The sequence below is a fragment of the Trichoderma evansii genome, assembly GCF_050947405.1.
Source record: "Trichoderma evansii strain SZMC 28006 chromosome Unknown GGI43scaffold_20, whole genome shotgun sequence".
Classification (NCBI taxonomy): Eukaryota; Fungi; Ascomycota; class Sordariomycetes; order Hypocreales; family Hypocreaceae; genus Trichoderma; species Trichoderma evansii.
In genome coordinates, this window is record NW_028145186.1 from 412,655 (window position 1) to 425,577 (window position 12,923).

The 12,923-nt window shown below is 49.3% G+C and overlaps 5 protein-coding genes across 5 annotated transcripts; all 5 read left to right on the forward strand.

Annotated features, from left to right (window-relative positions):
• Positions 1-2,305: 2,305 nt before the first annotated feature.
• Positions 2,306-3,174, forward strand: GGI43DRAFT_181305 (uncharacterized protein). The gene is made up of 2 exons (XM_083199838.1): positions 2,306-3,021; positions 3,089-3,174. The coding sequence occupies exon 1, from the start codon at positions 2,715-2,717 to the stop codon at positions 3,012-3,014; it is 300 nt and encodes a 99-aa protein (XP_083057662.1). The 5' UTR covers positions 2,306-2,714; the 3' UTR covers positions 3,015-3,021; positions 3,089-3,174.
• Positions 3,175-3,742: 568 nt separating this feature from the next.
• On the forward strand, positions 3,743-6,915 carry GGI43DRAFT_413010 (protein PDH1). Its single transcript, XM_083206875.1, has 3 exons — positions 3,743-4,709; positions 4,884-5,661; positions 5,729-6,915. Exons 1-3 carry the CDS (start codon positions 4,437-4,439, stop codon positions 6,343-6,345), a joined length of 1,668 nt encoding a protein of 555 aa, XP_083057663.1. The 5' UTR covers positions 3,743-4,436; the 3' UTR covers positions 6,346-6,915.
• Positions 6,916-7,078: 163 nt separating this feature from the next.
• GGI43DRAFT_413012 (SH3 domain-containing protein) lies at positions 7,079-8,526 on the forward strand. The gene is made up of 2 exons (XM_083206876.1): positions 7,079-7,441; positions 7,525-8,526. Exons 1-2 carry the CDS (start codon positions 7,388-7,390, stop codon positions 8,239-8,241), a joined length of 771 nt encoding a protein of 256 aa, XP_083057664.1. The 5' UTR covers positions 7,079-7,387; the 3' UTR covers positions 8,242-8,526.
• Positions 8,527-8,952: 426 nt separating this feature from the next.
• On the forward strand, positions 8,953-10,053 carry GGI43DRAFT_386589 (U3-containing 90S pre-ribosomal complex subunit-domain containing protein; the record flags this gene model as incomplete). Its single annotated transcript, XM_083203813.1, has 5 exons — positions 8,953-9,181; positions 9,273-9,450; positions 9,541-9,586; positions 9,662-9,767; positions 9,872-10,053. The coding sequence occupies 5 exons, from the start codon at positions 8,953-8,955 to the stop codon at positions 10,051-10,053; spliced, it is 741 nt and encodes a 246-aa protein (XP_083057665.1).
• Positions 10,054-10,614: 561 nt separating this feature from the next.
• On the forward strand, positions 10,615-12,852 carry GGI43DRAFT_386590 (uncharacterized protein; the record flags this gene model as incomplete). The annotated part of the gene is made up of 4 exons (XM_083203814.1): positions 10,615-10,690; positions 10,766-10,854; positions 10,928-12,758; positions 12,824-12,852. 4 exons carry the CDS (start codon positions 10,615-10,617, stop codon positions 12,850-12,852), a joined length of 2,025 nt encoding a protein of 674 aa, XP_083057666.1.
• Positions 12,853-12,923: the final 71 nt, after the last annotated feature.

A 12,923-nucleotide genomic window follows, 5' to 3' on the forward strand; every position in this document is an offset into this window, starting at 1 on the left:
TGCTACTCCTCGTGTTGCTGCTTGCACCACTAGCTCGTCTCTCGTGCATTGGGCGGATGGCTGGCAGCTTAACTTTCCAGCCTCCACCATCTTTTAAGCGTTCGCCCCTCCTCCTCACCGAATTTGATCTGTCCCCCCTGCTCACTGCCCATTATTCTCGTAGTATCATACGTGGGCTCTGCTCCGCCCAGGAGGGGTACAGATCTGTTGGCTTAAGACAAAGTGTATTATTAGTCACCAAGGCAAGTCTCATCATGTGAGCCAACTCGACATTCCGCTACAGGCTTATCAAATATTGTGTTCGGAACTGCTCTGCAAGCGTACTTGCCGTTCACCAAGAATCGTGATAACAGGCAAAACTCAAATCTTTTCTGTTCTCTGAAACTTACCATGTGCACAGATGAAGAAGCTCTCCGCTGGCAGCTTTTTCAGCCGCAGCCGGCCAGAATTTCGCATTCCTTTTTCCTTCTAGAGCGGTCCGTCGTGGGGCCGGTCAAGCACTTGGTGGTACGCCGGCAGTCGAGTGTCATGTCATGAGACTTGACCCAAATGCATGCCCTGGCAATTCTTTTCTAGTCCATGTAGCGCAGACAGGCAAGGATCCTTCCGGCCTCGCAGCCGACGCAATTTGAAGACAAGAGACGGCCTCTACCTACTCCGTATGTACTTTGACGCCAACAACAGCTGTCACCTCTCATTTGTCCAACTTTCTTTGAAGTTTTTAATTCTCTCTGCGGTAGGCCGCAAGCCACGCCACGTACCAGTGGAATTAGTTCCACTTTCTGCGGACAACATGCACCTTGGGCAGTAGTGGCTGTGCGAGCATACACGAAGTAAGAGCACACTACAGCTTTAGGTTATGATGAAAATTTAGAAGACAATGCTACTAGTATTGAAAGGATTTACCAGAGCCTTTGTTTCTTCTTTGTGGGATTTCTACGTTCTTTTTCGAGCCTACCATTTCCCAAGGCACCTCAATACTGTTGCGGGAGAAGATAGAGATGACAAGGGATGAAGAGAAGGGGTTGGCATGGAAGCCAGAATAAAGGTAAAGATACAGAGAAAGGATGTCGTATCTCTCTCTCTCTCCCCTCTCTTTGTGTGGAGAAGTCCGCCGCCTGTTTTCGTTAAAGGACCTGTCTTGATTTTACGTCACACAGCCTTTCCTGTTGACCACTTACGCTAGTTTCACCAGAGCAAGCTGAAAGGCGTGTATGCAATATTGCACCTTCTCCTCCCTACATAACGAGTTATTACAACCTTTCAGGTCGTAATCGCCGCTATAGAGGCTTCTGTATCTTTCAGGTTCTCTCATTCGGGTTGTCACTCTCCGCACTGGCCATCTTGGCCGTCACGCACCTTTTCATTTTCACTCAGGTAGCAACTCGACTGAGACCTGCTTTAAATGCTGGTGCCTTGTTGCCGAATTCATTTCGTATGCAGAGCTGTTTCACAACAGGTACTAGCAGGCTGACAAGACAGAATCACAAAATATGAGGTCCTACTGGCATTAGCAACAGATGGTTAATATTCAGAGTGTAAGTGATCCATTTATCTACGGAACCTTCCGCGAAACTGTCAGACGTTTTTCCAGCTAGTTAAGTCCTTCGATCTTATCCCTGGCAGCCCAGTCAAGCCTCTCTCAGCGGTGACTAGTCGAGAGCAGTGTACCCCATTATATCGGTGCGAACTGGTGATATCCCAGGCTACAGCAGGTGCGTACTTCGCTTCGACCACCGTTCAAACCCTCCTTTGGTGCGATTAATCCCACGGCTAGACGTTCTTTACCGCTCGTATAATAACCAATGCCAACGTTTCAAGACAATAACAGGCTCAGGGTCAGGTCGCTTTGGCCAGAGCCTGGTCTGGTCGGCGACCACTCAAGCATACGCCCAGTGTCGTACAACATACGGAGCGTGCTAGCAATAGTACTGGTGTGAATACCTGTTCCCCGGTTTCCTAAGCAAATGGAGGGCGAGGTCATGGGTCGCTAAAAGTCTAGTATACATACACCCCCCGACGATCTTTGTCTGTGCTCAAGCACGAAGCAATATGAGGGGAATTATTGGGTGGGGGAGCTCATATGTTGAAGTGATCTTGATAGGGCGGAATCGTTTGCCGTATCCACGTCGGATTGCTTCCTTTCAGCCAGCCTAGGATACTGAAAATCAAAGGGACTTGGCTGACAGCCCCGTTCCAAGCTGAGATACAATAATCGATTCGTCATTTTCCAGTATGCTGCTTTATACTGCTAGTAGTATGAAGATAACACGCAATTCTTACAATGTTTCATGAGACAGTATCTGACTGCTAATCAGAATAAAGCACTGTTACCGGGGTAAGCTCACTCTGAATGTAGGGAGATGGATTCGACTACGGCTCCGTACTCGTACAACCACTGCTATTAGTGTATGACTGTCAGCCAAAACAGAGCATTAGTCTAAGGTAAAAGGTACTGAAATTAAAATCTCTTTTCTTGTAGTAATACACAGCATACTACCTACGGAGTTTATTTGCACGCTTTGTTAGCATCAGTCGAGCTTGTATATCTCGTTCATTTGCGTGTTTAAAAGAAGAAAGTATCCCAATATCGTTGATATTTTCATTTCTTTCTTTGTTTTTTCTCACAGCTTTCAACTATCCCAAAGCTTTGACAAAAATTTAACTTGATATTCCACTATTAATTTTCCACTCCTGCCAACGCCAACGCCAGCATGTGCTACTACACAATCGGTGAAGCAATCTACGAGGATTGCGTGCCTAATCCGTCGCACATGGTGAGGTGTGTCATCTTCAAGAAGTGTCTCCTTTATGAGGATTCGAACGACACCTGTTCGCATCCAGCCGTCAAAAAGCCCGATGGCGTTTTGGAAAAGCACATGAAAGACGGGGAATGTCCCATCTGCCCAAAGTTCAGTATCGCCATTCGCGGAAGAAGTGTTGTAGTTCCCGATTCGCCAAAGAGCGAGTACTCTTTCTCGTCTAAGAAAACTGCCTTCGAAAAGGAGGGCTAGAGAGATGGTAAGGCATTTTTTTTTTCCGCATGTTGATAATGCTGTTCATGTAGTTCTAACCAAATTTACTATAGGACATCCTTGACAATGCTTGACGAGGAGGGACTTTGGAGTGGGCAATGGGCAACGGGGCAAATGGATAATGGGTAATAGATAAAGGGACAGCATCTTCTCTATACTATGAGAAAAATAGAGATGCATCCTGGGATAAGAATAATTTGGGTTGTTGTTCTTTGGATACTATTTGTAGTCAATGTATTTGGTGGGTGGCATAGCACATACCCACATGTAGTCAGCGTCACTTGGTCTGGTTTGGAAACAAGAATTGGGTTCGTTAAAAGTACAGTTTCTCTTGCGCAGTGCTCCTGACGAATTGTATGAAGCAATGTAGCTTTTGATCGGTCGGTCGCTGTCGTGCAAGCCGTACTCTATGTAGTTGCTGAATAGAGATCCAGGGTAGAACATGAGCCACGCATTAATTCCTTTAAGCCAAAAGATACTATTGTTGGAGATATGAAGAGTAAATATATTATCCATAGTGAATATGATGGATAGGAAAGCTAGTGTTACTTTGTCATAACGATATAATGATCCTAGTAGGAACGAGATTCACGATCATACGAAGTAGGAGATGCTCAAAAATTTGGCAAGAAAGGATGCAAATTACCTTCAATTTGTTCTCATCAATGTAGAATAACTAATGATGTGTCCAAATAAAAAGACGGAGAGAAAAAACAAGAGAAATTTTGAGAACTCAGTTAACAAATTATGCTTCGTATAACTATACGGATAGCTGCGTTACAGATTCTAATTCTTTTTTTCCAGAAATGTAAGTGTGGCGTTTTTGCGTCAAGTTCCGTATAATGTCTCTCCTGCAGCAAACCGAGTAATATATATATCGCCACACACATACCAAAAACCTGCCTCTAACTTAATGCATTACAAACGCCTGTCACAGGCCGAGATAGACGGGCAGAAGGGCCGATCTCCGCAGTTGGTGATAGCCGCATCCGAGCTACACGAGCTCCGTCAGACGGAGGCTGCTGCGCCATGGCCGAGGTGAACACGGCCGATGGCTCCGGCGCCGGGGCTTCTTTCTTGCAGTGGCTATTATTGTCTCGAGCTACCTTAGCAGCTTTTGCTGGAGAGCGACTCGCTCCGCCCTGTTTAGCCGAGGATGGCGCGGGCGGCATGCGGCGGCTGAACGAGAGCAAAATGGCGGAGCTTAGCAGGGGGGAAGAGAGATTTGGCTCGGCTCTCCAAGATTTTGGAGAGTTTCTGGGGGATAGCGGCATTGAAGCTTTTTTTTTCTTTTTATTCGTGTCTCCCCCATCTCCTTTTCTCTCTTTGTATTTCTACTTTCTCCCATCGCTGCAGAAGAGTTATCTCTATAGCTACTCTGTGTGTGTTTGAAATACTACAATGTCCGCCATCTCACGGAGCATCAGATCAGCATCTAAGCTGCGAGTCCAGTCCTCCCGCGGTCTCTGCTCGGCCTCCGTCGGCGCCAGTCGTCTTGCTTCATCCGGCTTTGCTGCTGCCATTGCTACTCCTGCCGCACGCAGCAACTTCTCAACCTCTTCATTCAAACTGTCTGGAGCGCCCGTCATGTCTACCTCTTCGCGCGAGTACGATCCTGAGATCAAGGACATTGCCGACTATGTCGCCAACAAGACAATTGACTCTGAACTAGCTGTGAGTTTGTTCCGTGGCTGCTGATGCCGACGTGCCCCTCATTTCAAAAACACAAAAATCAAAAAAAACCCCACCATCACCACCAAGCAGAGAATAGGAGCAAAGGGAATGAATTCAATTCGATTCACCAGAGCTTGAGTGACAATCAATTGCTAACTGTATGTCGCTGCGTAGTTCGACACCGCTCGATGGATTCTCCTCGACACTCTGGGCTGCGGTCTTGAGGGCCTCCGCTTCAAGGAGTGCGCCAAGCTGCTCGGTCCTACCGTCCCCGGCACCATCGTGCCCAACGGTACCAAGGTTCCCGGTACTCCCTTTGTGCTGGACCCCATCAACGGTGCCTTCAACATTGGTGCCATGATCCGATGGCTCGACTTCAACGACTGCTGGCTGGCCGCTGAATGGGGTCACCCCTCTGACAACCTGGGCGCCATCCTCGCTGTCGCTGACTGGATCAACCGCACCAACAAGGCCGGTGGTAACCTGGCTGGCGGCAAGATCTTCACCATCCGTGATGTTCTCGAGGGCATGATCAAGGCCCACGAGATCCAGGGCTGCCTGGCTCTCCTCAACTCGTACAACAAGGTCGGTCTCGACCACGTTGTCCTGGTCAAGGTTGCCTCCACCGCCGTCGTCTCCAAGATGCTCGGCCTCAGCGAGAAGCAGATCGCCGACGCTGTCACCCAGGCCTGGGTCGATGGCCAGAGTCTGCGAACCTACCGCCACAGCCCCAACACCATGTCCCGTAAGTCTTGGGCTGCCGGTGATGCCTGCCAGCGCGCCGTCAACCTGGCCCTCAAGGTCATGAAGGGCGAGACCGGTGTTCCTACCGTCCTGTCTGCTCCTACCTGGGGTTTCTACGATGTCCTGTTCAAGGGCAAGAAGTTTGAGTTCCAGCGCCCCTACGGCAGCTACGTCATGGAGAACGTCCTGTTCAAGGTCTCCTACCCTGGTGAGTTTAAATCCCGTTTACCTACTGAGAAGAGAATCATGAACCAGAAGACTAACACATGCTTTAGCTGAGTTCCACTCCCAGACCGCCGTCGAGGCCTCTGAGAAGATCTTCCACCAGCTCAAGGCCATGGGCAAGTCTGCCGCCGACATCAAGAACATCACCTGCCGAACCCACGAGGCTTGCATCCGCATCATTGACAAGCAGTTCAAGCCCATGGACAACTTCGCCGACCGTGACCACTGCATCCAGTACATGTGCTCCGTCATGCTCGTCTTCGGCCGCCTCGAGGCCACCGACTACGTTGACGGCGGTGAGGCTGCCACTTCCGAGCTGGTTGAGTCTCTCCGCAAGAAGATCAAGTGTGTCGAGGATCCTCAGTACACTCAGGATTACCATGACCCTGCTCTGCGAACCATCTCCAACGCCCTGACCGTTGAGCTCAACGACGGCACCATCCTCGATGAGGTCGCTGTCGAGGCTCCTCTGGGCCACCGTCTCCGTCGTGACGAGGCCAAGCCTGTCATCCTGGCCAAGTACAAGCGCCACCTCGGCCCTCACTTCCCCGAGAACACCGTCAACGAGCTTGTCGAACTGAGCTTGGACAGCAAGAGACTCGAGGCCATGACTGTTGATGAGTACGTTGACAAGTATGCCGTCAAGGAGAGCAAGTTTGTCGTTTAAGCTTGGGGTGTGGCGCCAAAAATGGGTAAATATAAATGAAACTTTGATGAATTGGCTTTAAAGGGCCGAATAGATAAAACAAAAGAATAGCAAAATAATAATGATACCAAAATAAAACAAAAAAAATCAAATCATGAATAACGGCACTGATATTTCCTACTGCTCTTGTGAAGTCATTCTGAAGCATGGAGCACCATCCCAGTACCTGCTTTCAGATACACTGTAAGTCGTAGCTTGGCTGTCATCTTGTCCTCTGCATAAGATCTTGAGCAGCGGCCTGTACCAGAGTGTATCGGTACTGAGCTGAAAATCCGTGGCACTGGGATGCCTCCAGACAGTGGCAATTTTAGGGGCGATCCGCCAAGAGCGGCCTATAATGACCTCTGGAAGACAGCCAAGGGCCAGCCACAGCGACTAGACGCGCAATCCGTAGCACGGGTTTTACTGGAGCTCGAGTACTGGAACGCTGCAGGTACCGGTGCGAAATGTGGTGACCTCCATGGAGCTTGACTCGGAATATGAATCAATACACTGACTGAATCAGTCTCTTTCGGGATTTCGGGAATAAACAAATATCAATACTATGATTTCTATCCATTTGAAAAATCAGATGCTGCTTGCTCAAATTGTTGCCTCTCTCTTTGTGATATAAGCTCGTCATTTCGGCCAGTCACCAGACTCCGAAATCCATATGCGGACATTTGCTCACCTTCTGGAATCCGCGCGCAATGTACGCAATGTGGCGGGGCCAAGAACCAGCATAGCCCGCTAAAGTCCCCTAAGACTCTCGGCCTTTACCAGGAACAGCACCATTCCAGCTCCCCTACGAATTCTAGATCTTGCATCTGCATGTCCTCAGGCCACTATTTGATGCTCTGGATTTCTTCTCTTCTTTGACACTCACACTTTCATTTCTCTGAGAGCTGTGACATTCAAACAAAGGCTGCAGGCCTATTCTCTTTTCAATATTACGTTGGAGCAGCTGTTGTGTCTGCAAATCGGACATCTTCGTTAACAAAAAGTCCTCCCACCAACCGATACAATGGATCGCCAAACCATCATGGAGACCAACCGGTCTCTTCGAAACATCAAGAATGTTAGCATGCCCGCAGCGATTATACAGCGCCTTTTATTCTTTCCTCTTGCGTGAAAGAGCTGGTCAGCTAATCTAAGGGACAGGAGCTTGAAACTCTTCTCGAGAAAGGTGTCATCGACGAAGCCGCCTTCGACCACATCCACTCTGCTCTCCCTGCCGAAACTCCTCTTCGAGGTGCTGCTGCTGGAAGCGCTGGCCATTCTGCCAACCAGACACCCGCCCCGGCCGCAGCTGCTGTGATGCCTCCAGTTCAAGCTTTCCAGAACCTCAACGTCAAGGGTCCCTCCCCAGCACCTCCATCATACGACGACACTCCCGCGCCTGGTGTCCCCACCCGCTCGCCAGGCAAGCCCGTCTTGGCTCATGCCAGAGCCCTGTACCGCTACGATGCCAGCGACGCTCGCGACCTGAGTCTGGAGAAGGACGACAAGATTGACGTGTACGAGTACATGAACTCGGACTGGTGGATGGGCCGCAACCACCGCACCGGCATGGAAGGCATCTTCCCCCAGAACTACGTCTTTGTGGAACAGGAACAAAAGGCCCCAGCTCCCGCTCCTGTAGCCTATCCTCCGCAGCCCGTCTACGGCTACCCGCAAGGACCTCCCGCGCAGCAGAACCCGTACAATGCCAGCGTCCCGCCTATGGCTATAGCCGAGGGTGGCCAGCCTTCTCAGCAGCAAGAGGGTGGCAGCAAGGCTGGAGAGTACGGAAAGAAGTTTGGAAAGAAGCTTGGTAATGCTGCCATATTCGGTGCTGGTGCTTCGATCGGTAGCAACATCGTTAACAGCATCTTCTAAGGAGTAGGTGTGATTATTCTCGGGAGTTACAGAGATTGTAATTGGTGATTGATTTTTCACCTTGCCATTTGTCCTTTCTTTTCTCACACTGATATTTTCCATTCATCCAACTGGTAGTGTATGGCGTTCGGGTTGGGGTTGAGATTTTAGTTATGTCGTCCTTGAAATTAGGAAAAATCATCTTCGCCCATGCCTGGCGAGAGAATGTCAATAGGACTTCTCTTTAGCTAGTTTATATAATTTTAGAAGATTGAATGAAATTTTTATAAGTTGATCACACATAAACTTGAGCTGCCTGTTGGGATGCTTCGCCCGTTGGAATGACCTATTCTGATGAATACGAGTAGATGTATTACTTCTGTGTTGTTCGTGATGCAGTTAGTCCATTTAAATATTTAAATACATGTGAAAAGACGACGTTCGTCTAAGGAGATACAATATTTTAATCATAAGAAATGGCATACCAGTTGAATATAATGCGCGCCGCATACATCAGATGGCGTTCGGTGACGTACAGTGCGCACACTGTAGCTTCCACGCTGTATTGCCAGCAAATTTACCGTGCCAGCCACATCTAAGATACTGTACAGAGCGTCCTGCAAAAATTCTCACCTTGGCCAAGTTCCACTATAAGTTTGTAAAAATACATCACGAGCAGCAGCGCTCCATCAGCTCCGTTGTTATCACAAAATGTCAGAAGAGAAAGCGAAAATGTCGAATTCAAAGAAGAGAGCTGCGGAAGATGCGGCTCCAGCCAAAAAGACCAAGAAGAGAAAATCCAAGCACGCCGCAGAGGATGAAAACCTCGACTCTGAGCTTGGCCTCAACACGCTCTTTGCTAAGATGGATAGCCAATTGCTGGCCGACTACCACGTGCAGAAGTTGGCGAGATTCGGCACTGATTTGAGCCCTGTTGAGTTATCAGATTTGGCTTTGTCAGGTATGTTACACCCATGATATTCTCGCCTAAAAAGAAAATTGGCTTTTCATTCATATCTTATTCTCTAAATGCTAACTGAGATGGACTGTAGCCGCTACTATCAAGGACACCACCTCATGGCAGAAGACCAGATCATTGGACAACTTGCCAACTTTCCTGGAAGAGTTTGCAGAGCACCCTGAGAGCTTAAGTAGGGCGCAGAAGAAGAATGGCATGCCTCACACCATCGTTGTTGCTGGCGCAGGATTGAGAGCCGCAGATCTTACCAGGTAAGGACGAAATGATTCTCGCCAAAACGACTCTCTGCCTATCTGTTTTGATCAATGAAATGGTTATTTTTTTTAATATGAATGATTCAGAGCTCTACGAAAATTATCAGGCAAGGACAGTCTGGTTGCGAAGCTGGTGAGTTTTTGGACCTCCCTTGATATCTATCCCTTTTTCATACTCGTTACTGACTTCTTCTCTCTTTTCAATCAGTTCGCAAAACACATGAAGGTTGAAGAACAAGTCACCCTGCTCAAGAACAAAAAGATTGGCGTCGGTGTCGGTACGCCGGCGCGTCTCATGGAGCTTATCGACAATGGTGAGTTTTCTATCTACCCCAACGCATTTCTTTGTTCCCACACGATCTCTGTGAATAGCAATTTGGTTTGTTCAAAAGCATGTACTGACATCAATGGGGGCTAGGTTCATTGTCGCTGAACAAGCTGCAGCGCCTAGTCGTCGATGCCTCGCACATTGACCAGAAGAAGAGGGGCGTCATGGACATGAAGGATACCATGATGCCGCTTGCCAAATTTCTTGCGAGGAAGGAATTCAAGGACCGATATGGCGACGAGAAGAAGCCCCTTGACTTGCTTTTCTACTAATGCAATTTTGGCGACATCCTCAGTTCAGCCAAGTTCAGCTCGCTTTTATTTGCATCACGCTCTGTTTTCTATCTAATATTTCCTTCTTTCTTTTCGACTCAGGTGTAATGGAGTTTACTTAGAGATCTGGACAAATGGATTTGCATTCGCCAATTAATTCTTAGCTGAGACTTCAATTATTCCCGTCACTCATTTACCTCATCGTGATTACTGCCTGTAATGGCAGATGATATCAACTCCTTCCGCTATCTCTGCTCCTTCCCCAAGTTCCTCGTCGTTGCGTCATCAAAACACCACAAGCGCTCTTTCCTTCGTTGCTCATCTCTCAACAAGCGATTTGCTTGCCTTGTTTTTGTTTTTCTTCTCTCTCCTCCCTCTCCATCTTTTCTTCTCATCATCTTCCATCGTTCGCAATCAAAGCATCGCCACCACACACTCTTTTTGGAACGCATTCTCAAGCCCTTTTTGGATCTCCCATTTTTGGTGACTATCGTTAATTACGACAAACCATTTTTTTCTCCCTCTGTGCAGCCTTTCGTCTTCGTTTGTTCATCTGTCAACATGCGAGCTTCTTCGGTTGCCGTTGTCTTGGCTGCTTGCGTCTTTGCTGGCATCGCAGCGGTCGATGAAGCACCTCGTTAGTGACGCTTCATGCTTGCAGTGCTTTGGGTTTTCTGACATGCTCTCCTCACTGACTCGAGATGATGGACAGAGTGCGCCGTCGACTGTGCTTCAGGCATCAGAAACGCGAATGGATCTCTCGATCTCAAGGCGATTTGTGCAGACAAGCTCATGACCAATGTCGGTTTGCCCAGTCTCAATACCCAACTCCTTGCAGCCTGTGTCGTGGTCAACTAACGCTTGGCTGTCGCAGTCTCTCTTTCAATGCCTCATCGGCTCATGTCCCCAAGAGACCTACGGTCCGGCCGTAGCCCACGTTGTCCTGGCATGCTCCGACTTGGGTTTGAGCATTGGACCATTGCATCCGGTCGAAGTCCAGCATGTTGACCTGAAGAAGCCTCCATATCTTCCTACCCCGTCACTGCCTGATGCATACGCCATGCCTAGTCTCCCCTCTCAGCAAAATACTGAGCATTTGACCCTCTCATTTGACATTTCCCTCGATCTGAAATGCAATTCTGGGCCTGATGGTCTCGTCACTGTATCTCTTCCCCCGCCTGCTCCATCTCCGCCTGCTCCATCTCCGCCTGCTCCATCTCCGCCTGCTCCATCTCCGCCTACTCTTCCACCATCGTCTCCTACTACTGATCCTGAAAATGGTGAGGACGAGGGCGAGAATGGCGATGGCGATGGCGGCGACAACAATAATAGCGGCGACAATGACAATGAAAACCCCACTGTTTCATCTTCTCCCGCTGGACAGACCACGACCATGCCGGATCCTGCTGATCCAAGTGCTACATCTTCATGCCCGCCTGACTCGGCACCATCAAGCGTTCAGGATCCCAGTAATGGGCACGCTCCTCCACAGCCAACAGAACTTGGCGAACATGGCAACCCTGCAGTGACCTCTGCACCTTCGCCAACGCCTCCAAATGGAGAGGACGACCCAGAATCCCTGTCGTCTAAATCCCCATGCTCCACCGCTTCTGATGCTGCCGGAGGTTCGGATCCTGAAGATCCTGAAGATCCCAACCAATCTGACCCATCACCCAGCCCTACCCAGGAGGCTTCTAATCTACCAAACGATGGTGACAAGCCTGAAGTCTCGGCAACTTCCGACGTTGAAGGCATGCCTGCGTCTTCTCCTGCACCTCCAACTCCAGCTCCCGCATCAAACCCTTGCTCGACCACAAACGGCGCAGATATGTCAGCTGATCCAATCCCAGGGCCTCAGGTACCTCAGACTGCGGAACCTACGCCTGTTGCTCAGACATCGTCTCTGCCTTGTTCATCTTCTTCCCCTGCACCCACCAGTTTGACAGAGTCAGGTCCTCTATCCACCATTCATCCTACGCCCTTACCTCTACCCCTGCCTTCACCTCCGTCATACCAAACTATTGATGATTCGGGTAATATTCCTCCAGAATATGCACCCTCGCGGTTGAGCGGGCAGTCTCCTGGTGGCGAAAATTCTGATTCTGAAACTGGCCTGCCCGAATCAAATACAGAGCCGCTCCCGCAAGAAAATCACGATACAGAGGTAGACGAGCCATCATCATACGAGAAGCACAGTCAGGTACCACCGGCGCCAGTGTCAGCCTCGGCTAGCCAAACAGATGCTCTAGCTGTACAAGATGCAGATGGCAAGCCTACTGACAAGACAACTGAGCCTTCTGAGGTAACCCTCTGGCCAACTGCTACAAGCAACCGGACTTTGTGCACGACAGGTTCACCGAGAGGGGGTGGACCACCAACTACCTCATGCAAATCTCATGGCAAGCAGACGACAGCGCATCCTCCAAGGTCCAACCCACCAGTGCCTTCTGGCGTTGCAAAAGACGCATTGTCAATTGATGACAATCAACAGAATGAGTCACCGGGTTCTGTCATGATCAAAATCATTCGTCTTGGCGATCATAACGCGGAAATGATGCTTACAGATGTCTGGGGAAATTCTCCGCCAGCTACCACACTATCCAGGGAAATCATACAAGGCATGGAGAGAAATGCGAATGGTCACGATTCCGCTACTCCATTGGGTATTGGCAGCAGCCCGACAGCGCAGTCCACAGCCAATACAGGTCATCGTCATATCGAATCAAGCACTTCTGTGGCACAGACAGGGGCTGCTACTTCAAATTCCAAGCCAGAATCCTCTTCTATACAACCCAATAATACAGCAATAGGACCATCGCCCCCCAGGGCCGTACTAATCAACAGCGATTTGAAGCTAACGCCGTACCTTT